Source organism: Nelumbo lutea, chromosome 1, assembly GCF_056320005.1.
Source record: "Nelumbo lutea isolate HS-2025 chromosome 1, American lotus-T2T, whole genome shotgun sequence".
Classification (NCBI taxonomy): domain Eukaryota; kingdom Viridiplantae; phylum Streptophyta; class Magnoliopsida; order Proteales; family Nelumbonaceae; genus Nelumbo; species Nelumbo lutea.
Window position 1 is genome coordinate 95838169 of NC_142684.1, and position 20251 is coordinate 95858419.

At 38.3% G+C, this 20251-nt stretch overlaps 1 protein-coding gene across 2 annotated transcripts; it reads right to left on the minus strand.

Annotated features, from left to right (window-relative positions):
• Positions 1-1591: 1591 nt before the first annotated feature.
• Positions 1592-19668, minus strand: LOC148876263 (uncharacterized). Of its 2 annotated transcripts, none has more exons than XM_088966459.1 (15): positions 18834-19668; positions 18591-18676; positions 14775-14929; positions 14473-14537; positions 14116-14307; positions 13930-13984; positions 12839-13102; positions 12608-12729; positions 5689-5875; positions 4799-4858; positions 4460-4711; positions 3187-3445; positions 2907-3112; positions 2724-2774; positions 1592-2368 (listed from the first exon to the last, which is right to left on the minus strand). In XM_088966459.1, the coding sequence occupies exons 1-15, from the start codon at positions 18995-18997 to the stop codon at positions 2078-2080; spliced, it is 2409 nt and encodes an 802-aa protein (XP_088822585.1). In that variant the 5' UTR covers positions 18998-19668; the 3' UTR covers positions 1592-2077. The 2 variants fall into 2 exon arrangements, with proteins under 2 accessions (XP_088822585.1, XP_088822584.1); XM_088966458.1 differs by having other exon boundaries at positions 5653-5875; positions 18834-19618.
• Positions 19669-20251: the final 583 nt, after the last annotated feature.

The window sequence follows — 20251 nt, forward strand, 5'->3', positions numbered from 1 at the left end:
TTTTGTCATTCGATTGCTCGTAGAGAACAATGGCCTTTCCTTTAATCTTCCTGTCATGTCCTTTGTTAATTCACGGCCTGTTTCAACTGCAATGAATCTGTAACTTGCTTGAACACAAATCCTGGGTGTCTCTTTCCCTTTAAACTGATTATCTGCATTCTAGTCGTTCGATCATTTTCTCTAATGAAGGAATTAATGGATCTATAGTTTCTTCTTTTAATTTCATAATAGCCAATTGGTACAGAACAATTAAGAACTCATCAGCTGGTTGGTGTGACTTCCAATAGGCATTATGTGAGATGTAACCTATCAAGATTCAAGAGATGTCTCTTAGCTCCAACTACTTGGATTGATTGGCATTGACAGCTAAGTATAAAGTGTTGTCTTCTTTCTATATAATAAAGTAAGGAGCTCATCTAGGTCTGTATGCTAGTATTTTAGTCCTTTTCATTTTGTTATCTTAGTCCTTTTCATTTTGTTATCTTAGTCCTTTTCATCTTGTTTCTTGATTCTTCCTCCAATTATAATATCTGATAAAGTTAATGGCTAAGCTGGAAGCCACCCCTCACAAAAACCCATTCCAAGACAAAGGTGGTCCAAAACTTAGGCTTAACTTCATTTCAACTTTCATCTCTTGATGTTACGCTTGAGCTAGTACAAGTGCATAACTGTATGAGAGAAACCCCAGCATACAGTAACTGAAACTGAGCTGAGAAACCTTGAGCCAGTTCACCTGGTTCCTTTCTTCCACCAATACCTTCCCCAGGCGGGTCCACCTGGGTAAGCCCAGTAAAGAAAAGCGACTGTTAAACAAGTTAAACCATGGAATTATCTATGATTCAGACTCGAGGTCTGTTATAGATGAACTTCAAGAGATTTCAAGTCATGGGTAGGCATACAGTAATATATGTTGGAGGAAGGAAGTCGTTTCTGGTTTCTCATCATTCCGTTATTGTTCATTTTGCTCTGCTTTAGTTTCAGTTTAAGGAAGAATACAATAAATAGTGTCTTTTTTTAAAAGGGTAATTTTGGAATTTCAGAATGTTACAAATCACATGTGACATCACATACATCAGTTAACTAATGGACTATTAACGGTGGATACTGAATTGACATTTTTCGAAAGTTTGGGTACTAGGTATGTCAGTTACACGTTTTAAAGTTTAAGTACTAACTTGACACTACCCCTAAAGTTCAGGGTACTAAACTAAAAATTTTCCCTAATTTATGGCATTACTAGTTTGTCTTATTTGACTTGAAGAGACGCAATTCCAATCAGTTTCTTATCAATGCTTTTCATCCCACGGTTGAATTGTGGCCTTGTATCTCATTTTCCTCGTTTCTGAATGCAAAATTTTTCATTTTTCCTTGCACCAAAAAATAAATATATAAAAAAAAAAAAACAACTCATAAGCCATACTCACAAGAGCTTGGTAGGTTAACACAACATTCTCTATCTGGGCTTGGAACCAGCAGCGTGAGACAACAAGGTCAAGACAGGCAGTGAATCACAAACTTTGTACAAGATTAATGATTTAATTAATATCGGTTACCCTGAAAGCACCAAAAGTGACCACAGTGAGTGATTTAGGGGGGAAAAATAACCTTTATTACTGCACAGTGCACACCATTAAATGCTAGTCACTCAATGTATATTGAATGATTTCTATGTCCCCATAGAATCGTTATCAGTTATTCTGCCTTTCTTACATGATTCCATAAAACATTGACGAAAGCAGAACCACATTTAGTGAATCTGTCTTTACCTACCAACTAATTACACTTCTAATTCCTGTCAAAACAAAATAAATACCTTTCTTTTAGCTAATTGTAAGAATCTACCTGCCATATTTTACAATGCCTCTGTCAGTTAACGGATTCTGGGAAGCCAGGGTTAGCTGATGTCAATGGTCATCTGCCACCAAAAAAGAACATTGAATTGTTGCAACCATGTAATAGGTCCTCAGCTCCATCAATTCCTTCATTCATGCGTTGAAAGATCATGTAGGAGAGCTCTCCCTAACAGAAGCTGGATAAACAGACAGAGATGAAAAGAAGGGCTTCATGCCTTCAACCACTACCGAAACAGTTCTTGGAAAGACCACATTATAAACCTTGCAAAGATGTCAGACTCCAAGAACTCGATATGTGCAGCACGTCCAATAAAGGTATTCAGGTTTCTTCCTTGGGATGTGGTGTCAAAGTTGACATCACAGCGCATGAAAATACGCTGTTCAGATGTTGGGGCCCGTATCTGATCCAAACAATTATTTAACATCTCTGTAAAGATTCTACCCTTCTTTGAGTAGTCCAATGATGATGCCTGGCATAAGTCAATTCTGGCTGAATGATATGGAACATAACCGTCCTGAAACAGAATGACAGAAATCAGCATCAGTGGAAGCAGTTCCAACAAAATGCTTCATAATGAGAAAGCAATATGAAATAACTAGCAACCTGCCCAGTCAATGTATTCATAAAAACAAGAAAATGAAAATTTAAGCATTACAACTACAGTCATCAGACCTTCACTCCTTGAAATGTATAAAATTGTAAATGTCACTTCATGAAATTTTAACCATCCCTTGTGTCTAGAAAAAAAAAATGGGTCTAACTATTTAAAGAAAACAAATAGCTTAGGAATAAACCTGACTACGAGAGAGAGAGAGAGAGAGTCTATTTAGACTGTCCAGGAGAAGCGAAAAAGAAAGAAAAAGTGTTACCTGTGGTGAGGATAAAAGGATTATATTCTTGAAGTTCTCTAGTGTCTTTTGCTGAAGAAGAAAAGCAAAGTTAAGCCTCAAAGGGGAAAAATGGTTCCCAACAAGAATGCATCAGTCTACATTAATTGCGAAAGGTATTACATCATAGACAATCAGTATAAAAGGGTAATCTAGTTCCAATACCTTGCAAAGCTTGTAGAAGAAAGTATTGTGAAGTTCTGGGTCATCAGTGAAAGTTAGCTGGTGAATACACTGTGATCCTTTGAGCTTCTTTAGAAGCCACAGTCCGGAGTTGAATAAAGAGTTTGAACTGTATAGATACCCCAAGTGCGGCCCAGATATTGAAAGGTATGTATAGAGGTATTTCAAGTATGGTTCCATCATGGTCTCTGGGACAAAAATAAGCACATCTTTTAATATAAACACAATGCATAAAGAAAGTAGCTGAGGTAAGAATCAAAACCTGTCAAGGCAGTTCTTATAATAATATTCCCAATGGAATGGCCAACAAAACTAAGCTTGATAGTTCTGAAGCCTCCAGATCTTGACATTTTGTCTATTTTCTTTCTAAGAAAAGATGTCACTTCTTCAGCCAGCCTTAAACCCATTTCTCTGAAGTCTCCAGATGTTTTGTCCTCATTCGCCTCTGACATGAGGCACTCTGCTCGAGGATCTATCAGAAGCCATTGATTCCGAACAAGCCGTAAATCCAGATGATGTCCCTATTTATGTTTAGTTTGAGTTAAAAGGAAATTGAGCCCATTGACCCATGTTTTGAACCATAAAGCAGATGCAAAACATTATGGAAAAAGTAAAAGCAAATGTTTCTAAAAATTGAACTAGCAAAAAGAAGCAGAGTTTCCGCCCGGGTCAACAGGTCGTTCACCAATTCAATGGTTTTGGCCTAGGATGAGGTATCGGGTATAACAGAACCGGTTGCCTGGACAGTTTCCGGTCCGAACAGTCCACCTGTCCCGATCAATAGCATTTCGAAAACATTGGTTTGCAATTCAACCAATCTAACTGAGGCCCGAGTCTTATTTAGTGGATCAGCTGCAATGCTGCTCATGACACACAATCTTCTGGTGGGACAATTGGTCCCACAATTCAAGAGAACTGGAAACACCTGGAAGGCATACACCAAAAACTAGATTATAATGGAACCAAACCACGGTAGAGACTCCCCCTCTCCTTTAGTGGCAATGTTCATTTGTGCCACTCTTGAGGAGCACCCAATCAAACTCACGAGGCAATGATAAGGGGTCTAATACCATTGACAACCATCTGGCTTGCCGGTCTTTTCAACCACACCATTCATTCAAATGTAATCTCATCCGCATGAAATGGTTCATATACATGTGTACATCCAGTATGTTGGTAACACATATTGACTTCCCTAACATCATTATGTAACTACTCACAGAAAATCCCAGCAACTCTTGCCAATTTGAAAAAGAGTGGAAATTTTCACATAGAGAAATGAAGCATTTATATTTTTGTGAGAAAATATATTTATATGTCTAGCTTGTTAAATCATTATAGACCTAAACAAGCTATAAATATATAAAGGATAGCCATCTCAACTAAATTTAATTCAACTAAGCCTTGTGCCAATCATATAGGATGAGTTACACGGATCCTGTTCAGCCGTTCCACTCTATTTGGCTAGCCATCTATAGAACATAAATTAGGAAGCATAGATTTAGGCCTATCTTACCAAAGGAAAGCAAATATACCTGAAACCCATGCACAAAGACAACCACCCTTAAAACACGTACATTCTTTTGAGGGCCAGCAGAAGATAAATTGCTTACAGCCTTAACCATAGGTCCCATAACTGTGTTAGATGCATCTCTCTGGTCAACTGAGAAGTATGAATTGCCACTGATGGTAGGGCGGGGAGTATTCAGCACACGTTCCACGATTATAACAGGAATGCGCAAGGGGTCACCAAAAATATGCATATCTTGAATTGACCGATTGTTAATCTGCTTGTCAGCCACATCTTCTCAGATACCCAAGTAGAATTCACAGTAAATAATAGGAAGCAATAATGCAAGGACAAAAGAACTCACTCTCATCTGTGCAATACTTCGCCGATGCAGCTCAGCACGTGCAATTGCAGTCTCAGCTGACTGAATACAGAAGTTATTCCAGATTAGGGACCAGTCACTAGTGCAATGAACTTTAATCTCTATTTGGAAACTAGAAAATGGTACATAGATGCAATTGAATAAGCTACAGCCTCACAAAGAATGTAATTCTCAGGGTAAATTACAGGCAGCCACCCTGTACTTGGGGGATAGTGACACTTAGGCCCCCAAACCCTGTTTTGCAACAAAGACCCCCCCCCCGAAAGACCCCTGTACTTCTAGATTCCAGCACTACACCCCCACTGTCAGCATTCCTTCAGTTCACAGAAGATTCCCATGTGACTGTCATGTATGCTTTTAAGCATTTCTAAAACCCAAAATTACCCTTGTGTCCTTTTAGAGACTATTTTGCCCTTTAACTTTGTTTTTTTCTGAGATCCTTACTCTTACCCATCTCTCTCATTTTTTTCTCAACAGAGTTCATTTTGAGAATAATGAAAACTCTGTTTCTTCTTTGGCAAGGGTTTGGAAGCACAGTAACCGAGTACAAAAGAGATACTGTCCATTAGCATGTCCATTTTCGTCATTTTGATGACTTTTGTTCTCAATCTATTGAATCTCAAATGGGCAACTTAGTAATTTTACCTTCACTATCAACCCCATTAAAGGAGTATGGGGCAAAGTGATGGAGTCCAGAAGTTCAGGGGGGTCTTTGTTACAAAAAAAAAAAGAAAGAAAATAAAAGAAAGAAGCTCGGGGGGCTAAGTGTCGCCCCCTAAGTACAGGGTCACACTCTGTAATTTATCCTTGTTTTTATGAGCAAAGATCTTATTAACTTGTCTGTATTTTCTAGGACTTGTGAATGCAATTACATCATCACTTAGTTTCCGTGCAAGTGAAACTTTCCCACGAACACTTTGAGATGTTTCATCCCCGTTACTTTTCACGTAATGATGGGGCATTTCAACCTTGGAGTAGACCATCCATATTGACCACTCAGCTTTTCGATCATTCACCCATGAATCACGAAGGTGTTCCAGAATCTTTGTCTTGTTATCCCTAGAGCAAAATATATCAGTATTTATCATTAAAAAATGAACAGAAAACAATGTAGCTCAATCTACCACTGGCTTCAAATCATAGTTGAACTCATAAAACTGCAGTTTTGTTCTGTGTTTGATAACCATTCTAGATCTCAGAAACATGCTAATTAGATGATGACATTTTGTGGGAAGCCCATATGGGTAATACCCCCCCCTCCCTCTCCACACACAGACACTGGAAAAAAAAGAGCACACTCACAATCATTATCACATGTTTGGCCTTGGCAAATGTGAATGTGCAGGTAGTACAGAAAATATACATAAAACTACATAAAGAAGTCCCCAATGATGCTCAAATTAAAAAGAAAAGTAAATAATTTTGGCAAGACAGAGTAGCAATAAAGGGCTATTTTGGTCAGACAGAAAGTAGTCACCATTAGCTGTTCACTGAAAGCAAAGAACAAATAAATGGAAAATACAGAATACATTCCTTAACAATGAGGAAAGCATTCTCCAAAAATATGGAATGCACTCAAAAAGTTTTGGTCATGTTTTGACATTTTAGCATGTTCTTCAAGCATTTTTTGTAAAAGGGGAAAAGGAATTCCATAAACAAGGTGGAGGTGACGGGTTCGGCTTCAGTCAGGACAAAGCCAGTTCGAGCACCCTTTACTGCCTTGCATTGAGAATATCTCCATACTTGTATGCTTTATTTTATGAGGAGATATTCCCAATGCAAAGGTGGAAATGGCTGTTAGAACAGTGTGGGCACAGCTTTACCCTGATAGAAGCCGATCTCGGAAGTGACTAGAGTTACATTTTTCTTTTTTGATAAATAACAGAAATTTTCATTGAAGGCTATCTTAGCACCTCTTTAGGTTGTATTTGTTTTTCCTTTTTAATATATTTTCGTTTTTTACCATTAAAAAAAAACATTAAAGGCTGATAAGATTACAAGGAGTACAGAAAAGAGGAGATAAAACAGTTTATCTCCTCAAACCAATAAGAATAATGGGTTGATCCTCTTCCTACTTTTACTCTCATAGACTCCCGTTCAAATAACCTCATCCTTCCTTCACACTCATAATTTAACCCCTCTAATACAATCAGCATAAAGAATATTAAAATTCCTACTTCACCACTCACCCTCATTACAAGTTCCCCCCATTACTGAATTATTAAGAAATCTGTTTTCTTATAAGTAAAAGTTCATTAAAATTTCATTGAAATCATTAAAGATAAGCAGCTGTTACAAGCTTCCTAGAGGGAGGCGTGAGGTGCAGCCTCACTCTTAAAGAAAAAAAAAAAACAGCAGAAGAATTACAATTGAGCCCAAACCAACTGATCTCTAATTACCCCTTGCTTAGCTAAAGAATCAGCCAATGCCATTAACTAGCCTCCCTCATACCCAAATTCATCATCTATTGTGTTAACCATTTGAACTTATTTATTTCATCTCTATAACACGGTATCACTGAACCTGGATCTTATAGCCAGCCAACCACCACCTTGCAGTCCCCTTCAATCACCAGGTTCTCCAATCTCATCTCTTCTGCAATTTAAACACCTTGTAGGACTGCATACAGTTCAGCCTTTAAAGAGTATCCACTCCCCACCAGTCCTGACTCCTGAATAAAGTGCTACTATATACCCTTCCTTATCTCTTATAGCCCCTCCAATTCCAGAAGGACCTGAGTTGCCTTGACTGCTTCCATCAAAACTTAATTTCAGAAAACTTTCAATGGGAGGAGGCTGAATCAACCTTATTGTAGTCTTCAGCACTGAACTAGAAGCCACTGAAAACCAGTTCCTCCAAATATCAGCAAAGGAGAACTATCTAAACAAATCATGAGTCAGTAACCAATGTATAACCTTCGTCATTACACAGTCAATAATTTGTTGTTTGCTTCTCTCCTTCTCTTGGAAGATTCTAACATTTCCTTCTTCCATAAGGTCCAAATCACTACTGCTCTAGTGCACCTCCACATTATTCTTCCCCTTCTCTTCGGCCAAGCAAAAGTAGATGGATCACACAGCATCTTAATCTCCATTGGCACATTCTCCTGCACCCAAACAAAGAGAAAAACCAATCCCAAATATATGCAGCAAAGGAACAAGAAATTAGTAAATAGTACCAAGATTCAACATCAGATTTACAAAGAGTGCCCTAGTTTGGGAAAATATACAAAATAAACCTCCTATTGAGACATCTGCTTTACCATTCTCTTCCCTGCACATTCCACCCTCTCCCTTACATAGAGAGATACACAACAAATATAGAATTGTCAATTATAAACCATGTCACTATAAATATAAACACATTCATATGATGCTCCTAAATTTAGAAGCTTTAAAGATTCGGTCTCCTATGATCCCACTCCACCTCTAGCTCCTATTCCTGCACCATGCTTTGGATATGGAACCTTGTTTTACTAATGAAAGGAGACAGAGAGAGAATGTGCATTCATAGTAAAACAAAGAAAGAAAGGGATGTGCCCTTATTATGTTGTCAGATGTGACATGTAAAAGATAAAGAAGAGAGAATGTTTGAATGTATTAATTTCCACAGAGAGGAATGATGTTTTGTTTTGCTCAGAGATCAGGAAAGAAGAACGTAACATGGGCCTCTTGTAAAGAGAATTATGAAGACTACTAGTTCAAGCCATAGTTGTCAAGGCAACACCTAGGCAGGTGCCTAGGTGACAAGGCACTCGTGGAGGATCACCTCGCTTAATCACCAATCTAATTTGTGATGGTGCCTTGAAATACTTTTATATTCTTAATATTTTGAAAATATCAGTGTTTTAAAAGAGCAAGGTGCAAAAAAGTGCAAGGGGCATTTTGTACCCACGGCATAGGCGCAAGGCAAGGTGTGCGCCTTTTTTGAAGCAAGGTCAAAATTGCAAAAAATGCTAACAGTTCTGCTTTCACAACCACATTTTCCTCCAGAAAATTGAGATCCTTTACACAAACCACCAACTCCACCCACTTACCACATTTTACAGCCACCCATCTGATCAACCATCCACCCTTCATCAACAATAGAGAGCCCCAATATGCTTTATATCTTTTCTTGATCCACCTCTTCCGGAATACAGTCTAACTCCATTATTGAGCCAACTTTCATCATCTTTGTTGTTTATTTCAGTTTGCTCCCACAAACAACCTCCTTGGTCAGCAACATTGTGGCACTCGTCATCCAATTCCTTAATAGACAATATAAGTAGGTTCTTACTCCCTTCAGCCATTATTTCTTTCCTTTGCCCAAATTTGGTATAGATGCTTCTTTTCTGCCTTTATCATGTTCTTTTATAAGTTATAATCAATGAGCAACTGAATTATCAAAAAAAATAATAATAATAATCAATGAGCAACTGTTAATGAACCCAGTCTTGCTAGGTGCCAGGACCTGGTTCAATCTGGCTCCTGAGTCAATTAAGTATGCTTCTGAACCTTCTATTAAGAATCTTTGCTACCTTCTCAAAACAATGGCTTCAATCACCAACATGTCAACTCCATCTTGAATTGACCTTTGGAAATTTTGAATTTAAATTTTGAACTTTTCATTGTTTTTATTTCTTCCTTCCATGTGTAGACTTAGATGCCTCTCAACAGGTTGCAACCTACAGCTGCAATTAGCAGTCAACCAATCCCACCTAACCCTCCTAATACCTTTGTAGTCTCACTCTTCCACATCTCCCCTTGTAAGGAGCATTTTTTTGAAGGTAAATAAAATTTTTCATTAAAATAAAAGAGAAAGTATAAGAAAGGTGACCAGCAGTCACCTGAGAGAAGGAAAAAAACAAACACAATGCTCCCCTTATAAGGAGCATTATGCTCTCATTATAACCTCTGGCAACCTTTCCCCGCTCTCTCTTCTCCGCCATTGTCTCGTTACTCTCTTTTCCTTCTTCCCTAAGTTGGTCATTAGCTCTTCCAACTCTGCCTTCCAATAGAGTATATCCTCTATAATATTAACTCCAGCCATACTCTTTAGAGCCATCAACCCCTAAGAAACCCCCATAGAGGTTTCCAAAGTTCCAGAAAACCTCTTCACTCCACAAATACAGCAAAAAGCCAAAAATATGAACCCAAATGAAATCCAGCACATCCTCCACTACAACATTGGCTACATCTTGTACCCGCTACAATGTTGCTTATTTGAGGAGGGCACTGATCCATCGTTCACCCTAACACATTCAGTGGACCACTTGTACTCTTTAGACTCATCAACCCCTAATAAATCCCCATAGAGGCTTCCAAAGTTGCAGAAAACCTCTTCACTCCGCAGATACAGCAGAAAGGCAAAAAAATGAACCTAAATGAAATCTGGCACATCCTCCACTATGATTCAAACTCCTTGTTCTCCATCCATGGCTCTAGGTGGAGTAACATCCTTGCCAAGTTGCATGCCCATGTACTGAGTATGTGCTTAGCCTCCAAGGATATCTGGCTGAACGGAGCATGAACAGCAAGTTCCAGCTAAGCAGCCATCCATTCCCTTGACCGTAACTCTGAAGGGAATTTTCCACTTCTTCGATGATCAAATTTAGATGCTCTTAATGGACTTGTATATTACGGTTATAACAGCTTAGAGTAACCACAGGCACAGTATTGCAGACATTTCATTCGTATGCTGCAAACCACGAGCTCAAGCTGTCAGACACAGATGGGACATCAAGCTGCAGAAGCAAAACGAGCTGCTGGGCCACAGTACAAAAGTAAGGCCTGCAGACAATAGAAGCAACATACAGGCATGTGAGATGTGCAGAAGCATCCCGCACACAACATGTGGTAAGATAATAGAGGTGAAGGCCATTACAGCCTGTGCAGGCTGATAACTCCCCACCCTAGAATCTGGCATGTGTCCCTATCAAATTGGCTTGGATGTGCAAGTTAACTGCCTTGAGAATATTCTGGAATTTCTCATTTCATGCATGAATGAGGCCTCCCCTTCTATAAATAGTAGTCCCTCTGATGGAGGGACAGGCTTTTCTCCCATTGATTCCCCCCCCCCCTTTAGCTCCTGTTTACCCTTCTATCGAAACCCTTCTCTAACTGAACCCTAATCATCACCCCCTTCTCAACTTAAGAACCTAGACCACCACTGCCACCGCCTTACATTTAGCATCCAAGTTGACCAGGTCAAAGCAACTCACCAACCATGCCTTGCAAAAAATTTCTCCACTCTTCCTCTCCTTGATTGCCCATCTCTAAAAAGTTCATGAGATTTGCCTTTAGAGTGCATTTAACCCTAATTGGCCATTCCCAAAGTGCAGCAGTGTTCCTGAAGGAGCATTCATTCCAACTTGTGGATATACTATTCCAATCAAGATTTTGCCTCTAGCAAGCATTCATCAGCTGCCTTATATTGGCAAACATCATGAATCAAAGTAGAAGATTAAAGGGAGGGAAGTAGAGAAACGGACCTACGCAAGCATTGATAGTACCAACATCAACACCAAGAAAGACAGAACGAGAAGGTGAATCAGTGGCAGCCATCTCAAGGGAGATAGAGGAGCTGCAATTAGAAGAGGAAGAGAAGTGATGGTGAGGATAATGGAGCTCCTGAAGGCCTTGGAGGCTTAGTTATAGATCAAATAGGCTTGGGCAAGAGCATGGACATGCCCAACACCATTGGTTAGCAAAACAGCTTGCAAAGTAGGCATCCGAGCCCTTAACACACTGCCAAGCACGTCACATTGCAAAGCACACATAAGCATTTCACCGAGCAATTCAGCATATGAGAGGGTAACACGTGTCAAGAGAGCACGCAAGGACTTGGGAAGAACATCATGTTTAGTACAAATTTCTCCGTGCTCCACTTGTAACCACTTGTGCTGAACTGGCATAACTAACTAGAACACTTTTCTGACAAGAATATTCAGGAATCAGGCACATATTGCATGACAAACACCTACAAAAAGGGCAGCGTGACTCTTGAACACACAGAAATACACCAAGCATACCACTCCTTACTCGCAAGCCTACTGTCTTAGCTCTCTGGAACATCCTTGAGAGATCTCCTCTTGTCTCCAGAACCCTAATGTCTCCCCTCTGTAACCTTGCAACTTCCTTGCAGAACCTGTGGAAACACTTCTTGCACTCACTTTCGGTTGTAGAATTTCCCAGATCTACAACTTTCACTTGCCAGAGTCTGCAAAACTCCCCCGAGTACATTTTGTCGTCTCCAACTTTCAGAACCCTAAAGACCATTCTCCCACCACTGCCTTAGACCTGGTCTCTGAGAGTCAGCTGAATTCCTCACTCAAAACAGTCAAGATCTAACAGTTGAACCACTGATAATCTGGCAAGAAGGATAGTAGTGAAAAGAAAGCTTTAATGGGGACATAACTTGCCATGCTAGACACATTTTTTGGTTTACGAAGTATGGAGCCACTTATTGGGCTAGGGCTGCCTTGGTCATTTTGAATATCACAAGGGTTTGTAACACATTATGTTTTTGTTGATACAAATAATTTCAAGATTAAGCACGGCACTTCAAGTATGTAAAGTAGGCTGTGCTCACTGCTCACTACCATAATGAAATCTCAAAAGGTAGGTAGGTAATAGCAATCAGTGTTTTCCCTTCAGGTATACAGAACAAGGGCCAAGCTTACAATACTAAAATATTACTGAGATAATACCATACAATTCAATTATGCTTCAAAATAAAGAAAAGAAATGTATTGAGAAGATAGAGTTAAAAAAGGAGCAAATTGAGATAGGGACATAGGGTATAACAAACCTGTGGAATTTAAGAAATGCATTCCACAGCAAAGAAAGTTGCTTGCCCACTGAATTGAAAGTGCTTAGAAGGTTATCCTTAGAAAGAGACTGGAGCATCTCATCAATAGCATGACTTGGTTTCTGGTTGACAACAGAACTTGAAAGATTAAACAGAATCTACAGCATTGATACAACACATGATATTATGACAAAAGGGCACTAACTGTGCTGATCAAAATCAAGCAAGTACCTCAAAACCATTTTGTGGCATAGCTGCTGCATGCCTTGCTGTTACTGTTACATCTTCAGCATCCACAATACTCAGATCTTCTTGCAAATACGTGCTGATAAATTTAAAGTCACCCAGATTGGACGTAACATCAGTTAAGTCTATGGTTTGATGAATTGCTTTGCTAAGCTTCTGTAGTTCCTCAAGAAGTATGTCACGAGCAACCAGCAGTTCTTTAAGAAATGCAATTTGATATGAATGGACAGAATCCCTTTGATCCAATGCCTGATAAATTATGTGTCAAAATTCAACTCTTTAAAAGGTTTTAGCAAGGATTATTTTTAAGAACCAGCTAAAAAAGATTAGCAAAAAGCACTTCAAAGGCAGCAAAGCAGAAACTTGTATAAAATAAATAATATTTCCTAATGCTCATGTTATGATTTTTGCATCTTTAAGTTGTGATCGAAGTTCCAATTACTGCTTTCTAATGCAAGAAGCAAGATACATCTATGCAGCAGACTTTTAAAACCCCTTGTAAGACACAACCCAGGGAAAAATATAATATGTGTGTTGGGGGGTGAGGGGGAACCAAGACATTGTAATCCATGGATTTAAGATTCATCCAAAGATTCAAAATTTTGACATTTCAAGCCATTTTCAGGAAGAACCAAAAGAGATATATGGAGAATCTGAAATCCCTAAATGTTGGCACTAAATCAAGATAAGAAATTGGATAAATCTTGATAAGGATGAGAACCACAAAGAATAAGATCATTTTTACTTAAAAATAAAGGAAAATTCATCAAAAAAAAAAGAGCATTATAAGATACAGCAAAAAAAAAATGCAATCAAATTTAACCAAGATTTTCAGTTTCATAACAGACTGAAACATGGTTCAGAATCGAGATTTAAAATTTAAAGTCCCTGATGTAATAAGACATCATTAAAAATGGAACAAAGAAACCTAGAAACCTAAAATAACCAATACCACATGTCCAAGAAGAAAGATCATACACAGAAAACCATCAATGCTTCAATAGAAGGCACAGCAATTAAACATAAGCATGAAAAGAATACAGAAAACAAGAATTGAATGAGAAAGAAGTGCATACTTTATTGGACCCAACACAATTTTCACCAGCAACATCTCCAACCGAATAATAATCACTGGAATATATCAGACAAGCAAGTTATTCTAACAAATCAAAAGAGAAGAACAAACATTTTTTTACTAACAACCAACAGCAAGAAAATAATAAAAACAATGTACAGCCAAAATCCGGTTAACAGTAACGAACCTGGATACCATCTGTGAGGAACCATGGGCTCCAGCTTTCAGTACAACATGGATGCTTAAATCAACAAGTACTGCATGGAAAGCATCAAAAATGACAGGGCAATATGAATGCAAACCTAGAAGAGCCTTGGGAGGAAGACGGAATTCATGGACTGCAGCAGGAATTGCATCCAAAGATGCCTGCATGTCAGACCTGCACAGAATGTACACATTGATTAGGGTTATGATATGATTCAATATGGATATCAACATCGCAATATGCACATAATAAATTGTCCAGAGAAAGACAAAATGACCAAAAAAACAAGCAGCTGCCATTTAAATAAGCAAACCCATAAAGTAAAGTCTTTATACTTACCCCTTCTCCAATATCGGAGCATACAGAAGCTCAAACTTTAAAATCACAGCAGATGTAGATGGGCCCTAAAATAGTATTGAAGGTCAGTAGCCAAGCAAACATGCAACAGAAGCAACCATCTTAGCAAACAGAAACACATAGTGGTAAGACAATAAGTTGGGAAGTGATATTGCTAGCATCAATAAAGAATTTCAGACAAATCTCACCACGATACTACTAACAGGCAAGCTTCTTTCTTTCTATATTTCCTTTTTTTATTTTTTGAATGAGGTGGTGGGGGTGGGGGTAGCTGGAGAAAGTACCTCACATTTATAAAGAGAGAAAATAAATGAGACCATGACAGAGAGAAGAACGTCCTGTCTTGCATATTTGATCCTGAAAGGCTGTGTACAAAAACTGTTGTCTGTGTCATCAATCCTCCAACCTCCAAGGATATCATCAGGACCCACTTCAGATGCTGCATCAGCACTCTAAGGTATTACTTTCCAGCCATAAGTTGTTATAGAGGTCTTAAAATATAGGAACAGCAATACATTAATGCAGAAAGAACAAAGTAATTCACGAAATGCTAATATTCAGTAAGAGAAAACCAAATACAACTGTCAAAAAAAATTCAGGACTCAGATTTCCTGGTGCAACTAAAGGCCTACACATTAAAGCGAAAAAGAAATACTACAGGAATAACCCACCCTTCAGTTGGGAAGGTGGGGTGACAGTTAAAAATTTTTAATCAGAACAAGAAGAGGGTAAAACCCCAAACTTTATGAAAGGTGATAGTGTTTTGAATATGAAGTTTCTGAAAAACTCATACATTAAAATAGCCAATTCCCAATTGAACCAAAAGTTCAAATAGCCAAAGGAGAGGCGCAATTACTCTATGTTTTTAGAAGGTAATTGATATGAAATAAATTATATGAAAAGAAAAAAAAAAGAGGATTGAAAACGAGATGATGTATAAAGATGCAAAACATATGAACAGCTTTGCATCCCATACCCAAAAATAAATAAGCAAACAGTCAGGTATGAGATGACACCATACAAAAAATCCCTCCCAACCCCAGATCCGCCTAAACCATCTGCTATTGAGTTCAGTTCCATTAGTATCCAATTCCATCAGATTTATACTGCTCTACAAATTATTGTTTCCCTTATTTCATTCATGAACAAGAAGTGACCCAATCTCCATAAAGACCATTTCCCATTCTTAGATTCCATCTTGCATTTGTCAAATCAATGGCTAGCAAGGAAATACAAAAGGTGCTTTCCATGGAGATTCTAATGAGAAGTACATTAGCCTCAATAAAACTCCAGCTATCCCTGTTGGAACAGGATTCCCAATTGACCTACTATAAAATTGGAGTTCTCTGATTCATTGGATAGGATGTGTAGCCATGGCTCTAAGGGGATTTGGAGATGACTATAGACTCTTAAGGAAGGAAGCATAAAGGAAGAATCTTCCATGGCAGATCCAAGACATATAAGGCCCTTTCAGACTGGAATATGATTTGGTAACCACAAATATAGGAGTATTTAGTAACAATAAAAAAAAAAATAGGGTATTTAGGGTTTACAAATCTTTGGTTGTTTAACTCAGTACTACTAGTTATCTATATGTGGAATAAGGGAATTTAGTCCACAAAGGCAGGTGGGCCTTGTACATATGAATAATATAATATAGGAATCCTGGTAGAGTTTCAAAAACCACCAAAAGTTGCTTTCAAAATTTAAAAAACAAAAACAAAAACACCAAAAGGATAGTACTATGGCAGTAGCATAGAAGTGCAAATGGATCGGATCATTATCCAATCTTATTTGGTCGAATTCGGATCACCCCAATTTGGATCGTCGGGTCGGATAATAGGCTTGGATCATATTCGGATTAACCCCCCTTTACAATCTGATATATATGCTATATATTTATTTATATAAATATGTAATACATATATATATGTTATTTATTTATTTACAAATATATTATTTATATTGTATTTTTGTAAATTTGTTATATTATTTATTTTTTTTATAAATAACAGGTATATATATGATGAAAACAATTAAAAATACTTGTATTTTTTGTTTTTCTTTATTTAAATTGGTATATTTTATTTTTTCTTTTAATAATTTATTAATTTTTTAAGAAAACAAATCAGATCTTAATATCCGACTTCCCGATCGGATTCGAATTCAGGTCCATGTTTATCAGATCCGATCAGATCTGCAATTAACAGTGTCGGATCAGATTCAGATATACCCTGATTCAAATCCGATCCGATCCGCTTGCATCCCTAATGAGGCAGCATCATAACAATTGAGAAGCATTTATGTTGTGATCATGAAACACTTTTTTGTGCATATCTGGCTTTGTATATTGAGGTCCATGTTAAAGAATAAAGATTTGAACATAGATACTTGTGATAATGGATAATAGTGTCTAGTAACATCCTGTTACTTCAATGAACCACAGAGATTTAGGTACAACTAAATGATACAATTCAGTAGCCCATCTTGAAGGAAAATGCACTCCATCAAAAGGGGAAAGAACATTTGATCCTAGAGGTGCAGTCTTCATCTGATTATTCCACATTTTATTAATAGAGAAGGATGCTTATGGTTTTCCTCAGTATGAGGAGCCTCAGTTCATTCAAACCAATCATATGTTTTACCCAAACAAACCGGATATGATTTCTGTGGTGGACAATCTCCTTAATTCATTGCAAATTCATGCAAAGATATAAGTTGAATAGTGTAAAACCCTTTCTATCAAACTATCAGATACAAAAGTAGCTGTATCAAGTAAGACTTGAATTTTTTGGTTGCCTTAACTTGTTTAACAGAAAATGTAAATCTTTGGAAAATTCCTTTAACAACTTGTTTAACAAAAAATGTAAATCTTTGAAAATTTCTTTAACAACAGATATTTTTTACTTAATTACCAGAAAATATCAAGTCAAAAAGATTTCTTGGCATCATTCATCAAGAGAGAAAGAGAGAGAGAGAGAGAGAGAGAGAGAGAGAGAGATTTATTGGATGTATTTTATTGAGTTTGAAGAGAACTCGAAGATCACCGTGAACTTCAATAGTTGAAAGGAAGACTTAGATTTTTTTTTTGGTCAATAACTTGAAGATTTCATTAGAATATGCAAGAAGTAGAAGGTAAAAGGAAGACTTAGATTCTTCACAGAAGAAACCAGAAGGAAGGATGTAAATCTTTTTTCGGTAAAGAAAGAAGGATGTAAATTCAAATGCTCAAATTCAGTGAAAGTATTATGAGTTATGACCTATCAGAACTCCTAAATCCAACCACTTACTGGAATACAATTAGAGATGATGAAGTAAAAGGATTTAATACTCTTTTTAGACCCAATTCATGTTCAGAGACATTGGATTCAGTAGAAGACATGAAAGTTTTCCAGTCCTATTGTTGTAGCCCTGCTAATTGTGAGAGGATATCAATAAAATTGCTCAAAAGTTTTCCTGTTTGTGGCTTTCTATTTTCAATTAAAATAAAAGCTTTCTCATTTTTTTCATGCACTCTTATTAATTGTAAGGGAGATCAATAATCATCGCTACAAGTGTTTCTTAATCTCATTAAGTAGCCCTTATACAGTCCCAACATTTTTGTTGATCTTTGCTCTTAGAAGCAGGAACAAAATTTCTGACTCTGTTTTATGCATCTATGAATACGTATAGGCACCAACATGTTTTAGTGCTGAACAGAAAAAAACAGCATAAGCTTTAGGGAGGCTTACGATATCAGAAAATCTTCTTTGGGGAGATTTCCAAATTATGATGAAGGCTTGGCAAGAACACCATGCAAAGAAGTGTTTTTCAAAATAGATCTAAAGAATAAATTTCTTGTTCCTTACACATGGGTGGGGCATCAACCATTGGGATGGTAGCTGCCCTTGCTTATTTATAAGTTCATATCATGTTCGTAGTAGACCAGGAAAGCTGGGGAGCTATGCACCAAAACCCAACCATGCAAGTATGGGACTTTGGCTCACATTTAAATATTATACAATGAGAGCATTAGTTTTCAGTTTCTCTGACCAAATTCTAAGCTAACCAGAGAACGCATACCCAAGAAATTGATACTATGTAACTTCTGGCAGCAGTACCTTCATATTGAACAACTCTTGCAGGAGTTCCAGGCGAGGTGTAAGAACCGTCCTCCCATCTCATAGTAATCTTAATTTGATACCATCTAAGACGATAAGAGAAGAAAAGAATAAGAAAGCCGCATATATTACTAAAATGAACACAATTACGAGTGTGTCAGTTCCAACTTACTATTCTCTCACAAGAAAGGACACATTTTGTCCACGAGAAATAAAAATGGCCCAACTAGTCAAAACACATACCCTTGCTGGAACAGGTCGAGGTTGTGAAATCTGTGTATGTAAACGGCAACCTCCTGTAACGCCTCCAACATAGCAGGTCTAACCGCTCGTGAGTTGGCATTGAGCAATTTCTTTGTAACACTTCTCTGATTCAGACCAATTAACAATCTGAACCGACGCAACATAAGTGACTAGCGATCCAAAATGACTTCAATTCTGGCATCCCTTCCTTCCCAGTTTATTTAAACCAGAACAGGAACCTAATTCCCCTCCACACCTCCGAACCTCCTCCCTTGCAACCCAATTCCTCCAATAAAACAAAAAAACCTCCCTTGGACGTCATTCCATCAGCTGACACCAAATTAAGTAACCAAGCAAGAGATCAGATCCAAATAGCAATACAATCTTCAACACCACAGCAGATTCCTTCTACCGCATAGTAAGAAACGCAAGATTCTTCGAACGAAAAGCACGCCACTTTGCAGATCCAGCTGCGGCGACCCCTCTGCAAAGGAATGAGTGTTTCCGCCCGCCGTTAACGATCTAGGGTTTTTGCTCTAGGGTCGAAGAAGAGACGGATAGAGAGAGGAAGAGACCAGAGAGAGTTGGGTTGTGTTGTTTTGAATTCATTGACGAGAGGGTTCTAGGAAGTTAGCTCTGAGTTTGGGTTTCGCGGCTGGAGGTGTGAAAACTGCGGAGGGATCAGAGCCGTCCGCGGTGAAGGACTGAAGATTAGAGATCTCTGGTGGATTGATTTGAGCCTGGAGACACTACTGGAGAGACTGATATTCATTGTTTTTATTAATTGCTGCGAATGAAGATTAGGATTAATAAATGGATTTTGGAAGTTTGTTATGATTTGTTTGCTTGAAAATCCACCGATATCTCCATCTGGCCATCTGGGTCAGCTATGGACGGCTGATGCATTCATGCCCTACGGTTCTGCTCGTAAAACTTAGCCAACCACTATACACCACGTGTCTAAGTACACGTGGCGAATCATGATTGCGCCCGTATCGTCCGGTTTCAACGGAGGGATCGGAATGGATATTTTACAGCTGCAAGGCAACAGTAGTAAGAGAGTAACCTCATCGCGACAACTATCAGGTCAGACAGTTGGCACCTCTCTTTGACTATGCATAGTACGATGCTTCCTCTAGTGAGTGGACCCCACCTGAGACGTTGCCGTATGTATCGGCGTGATTGAATTGTTTTTGACCACCTGATGAAAAGTATTATTTTTTGGTGCGTGTAATAAATTTGTTTTCGTAAGGATGTCAACGGGTCGGATTCAATACAGGTTGAGCCGAATCCAACTCAAACATGCCATAACCTTGACCCGACCCATCTCGGGAGGGCGGAGGGGCAATCGATCCGACCGGAAAGCGGATCCACCCCATACATAGTACCCGTTTGGGAGGGTAAAAAACAACGGCTTC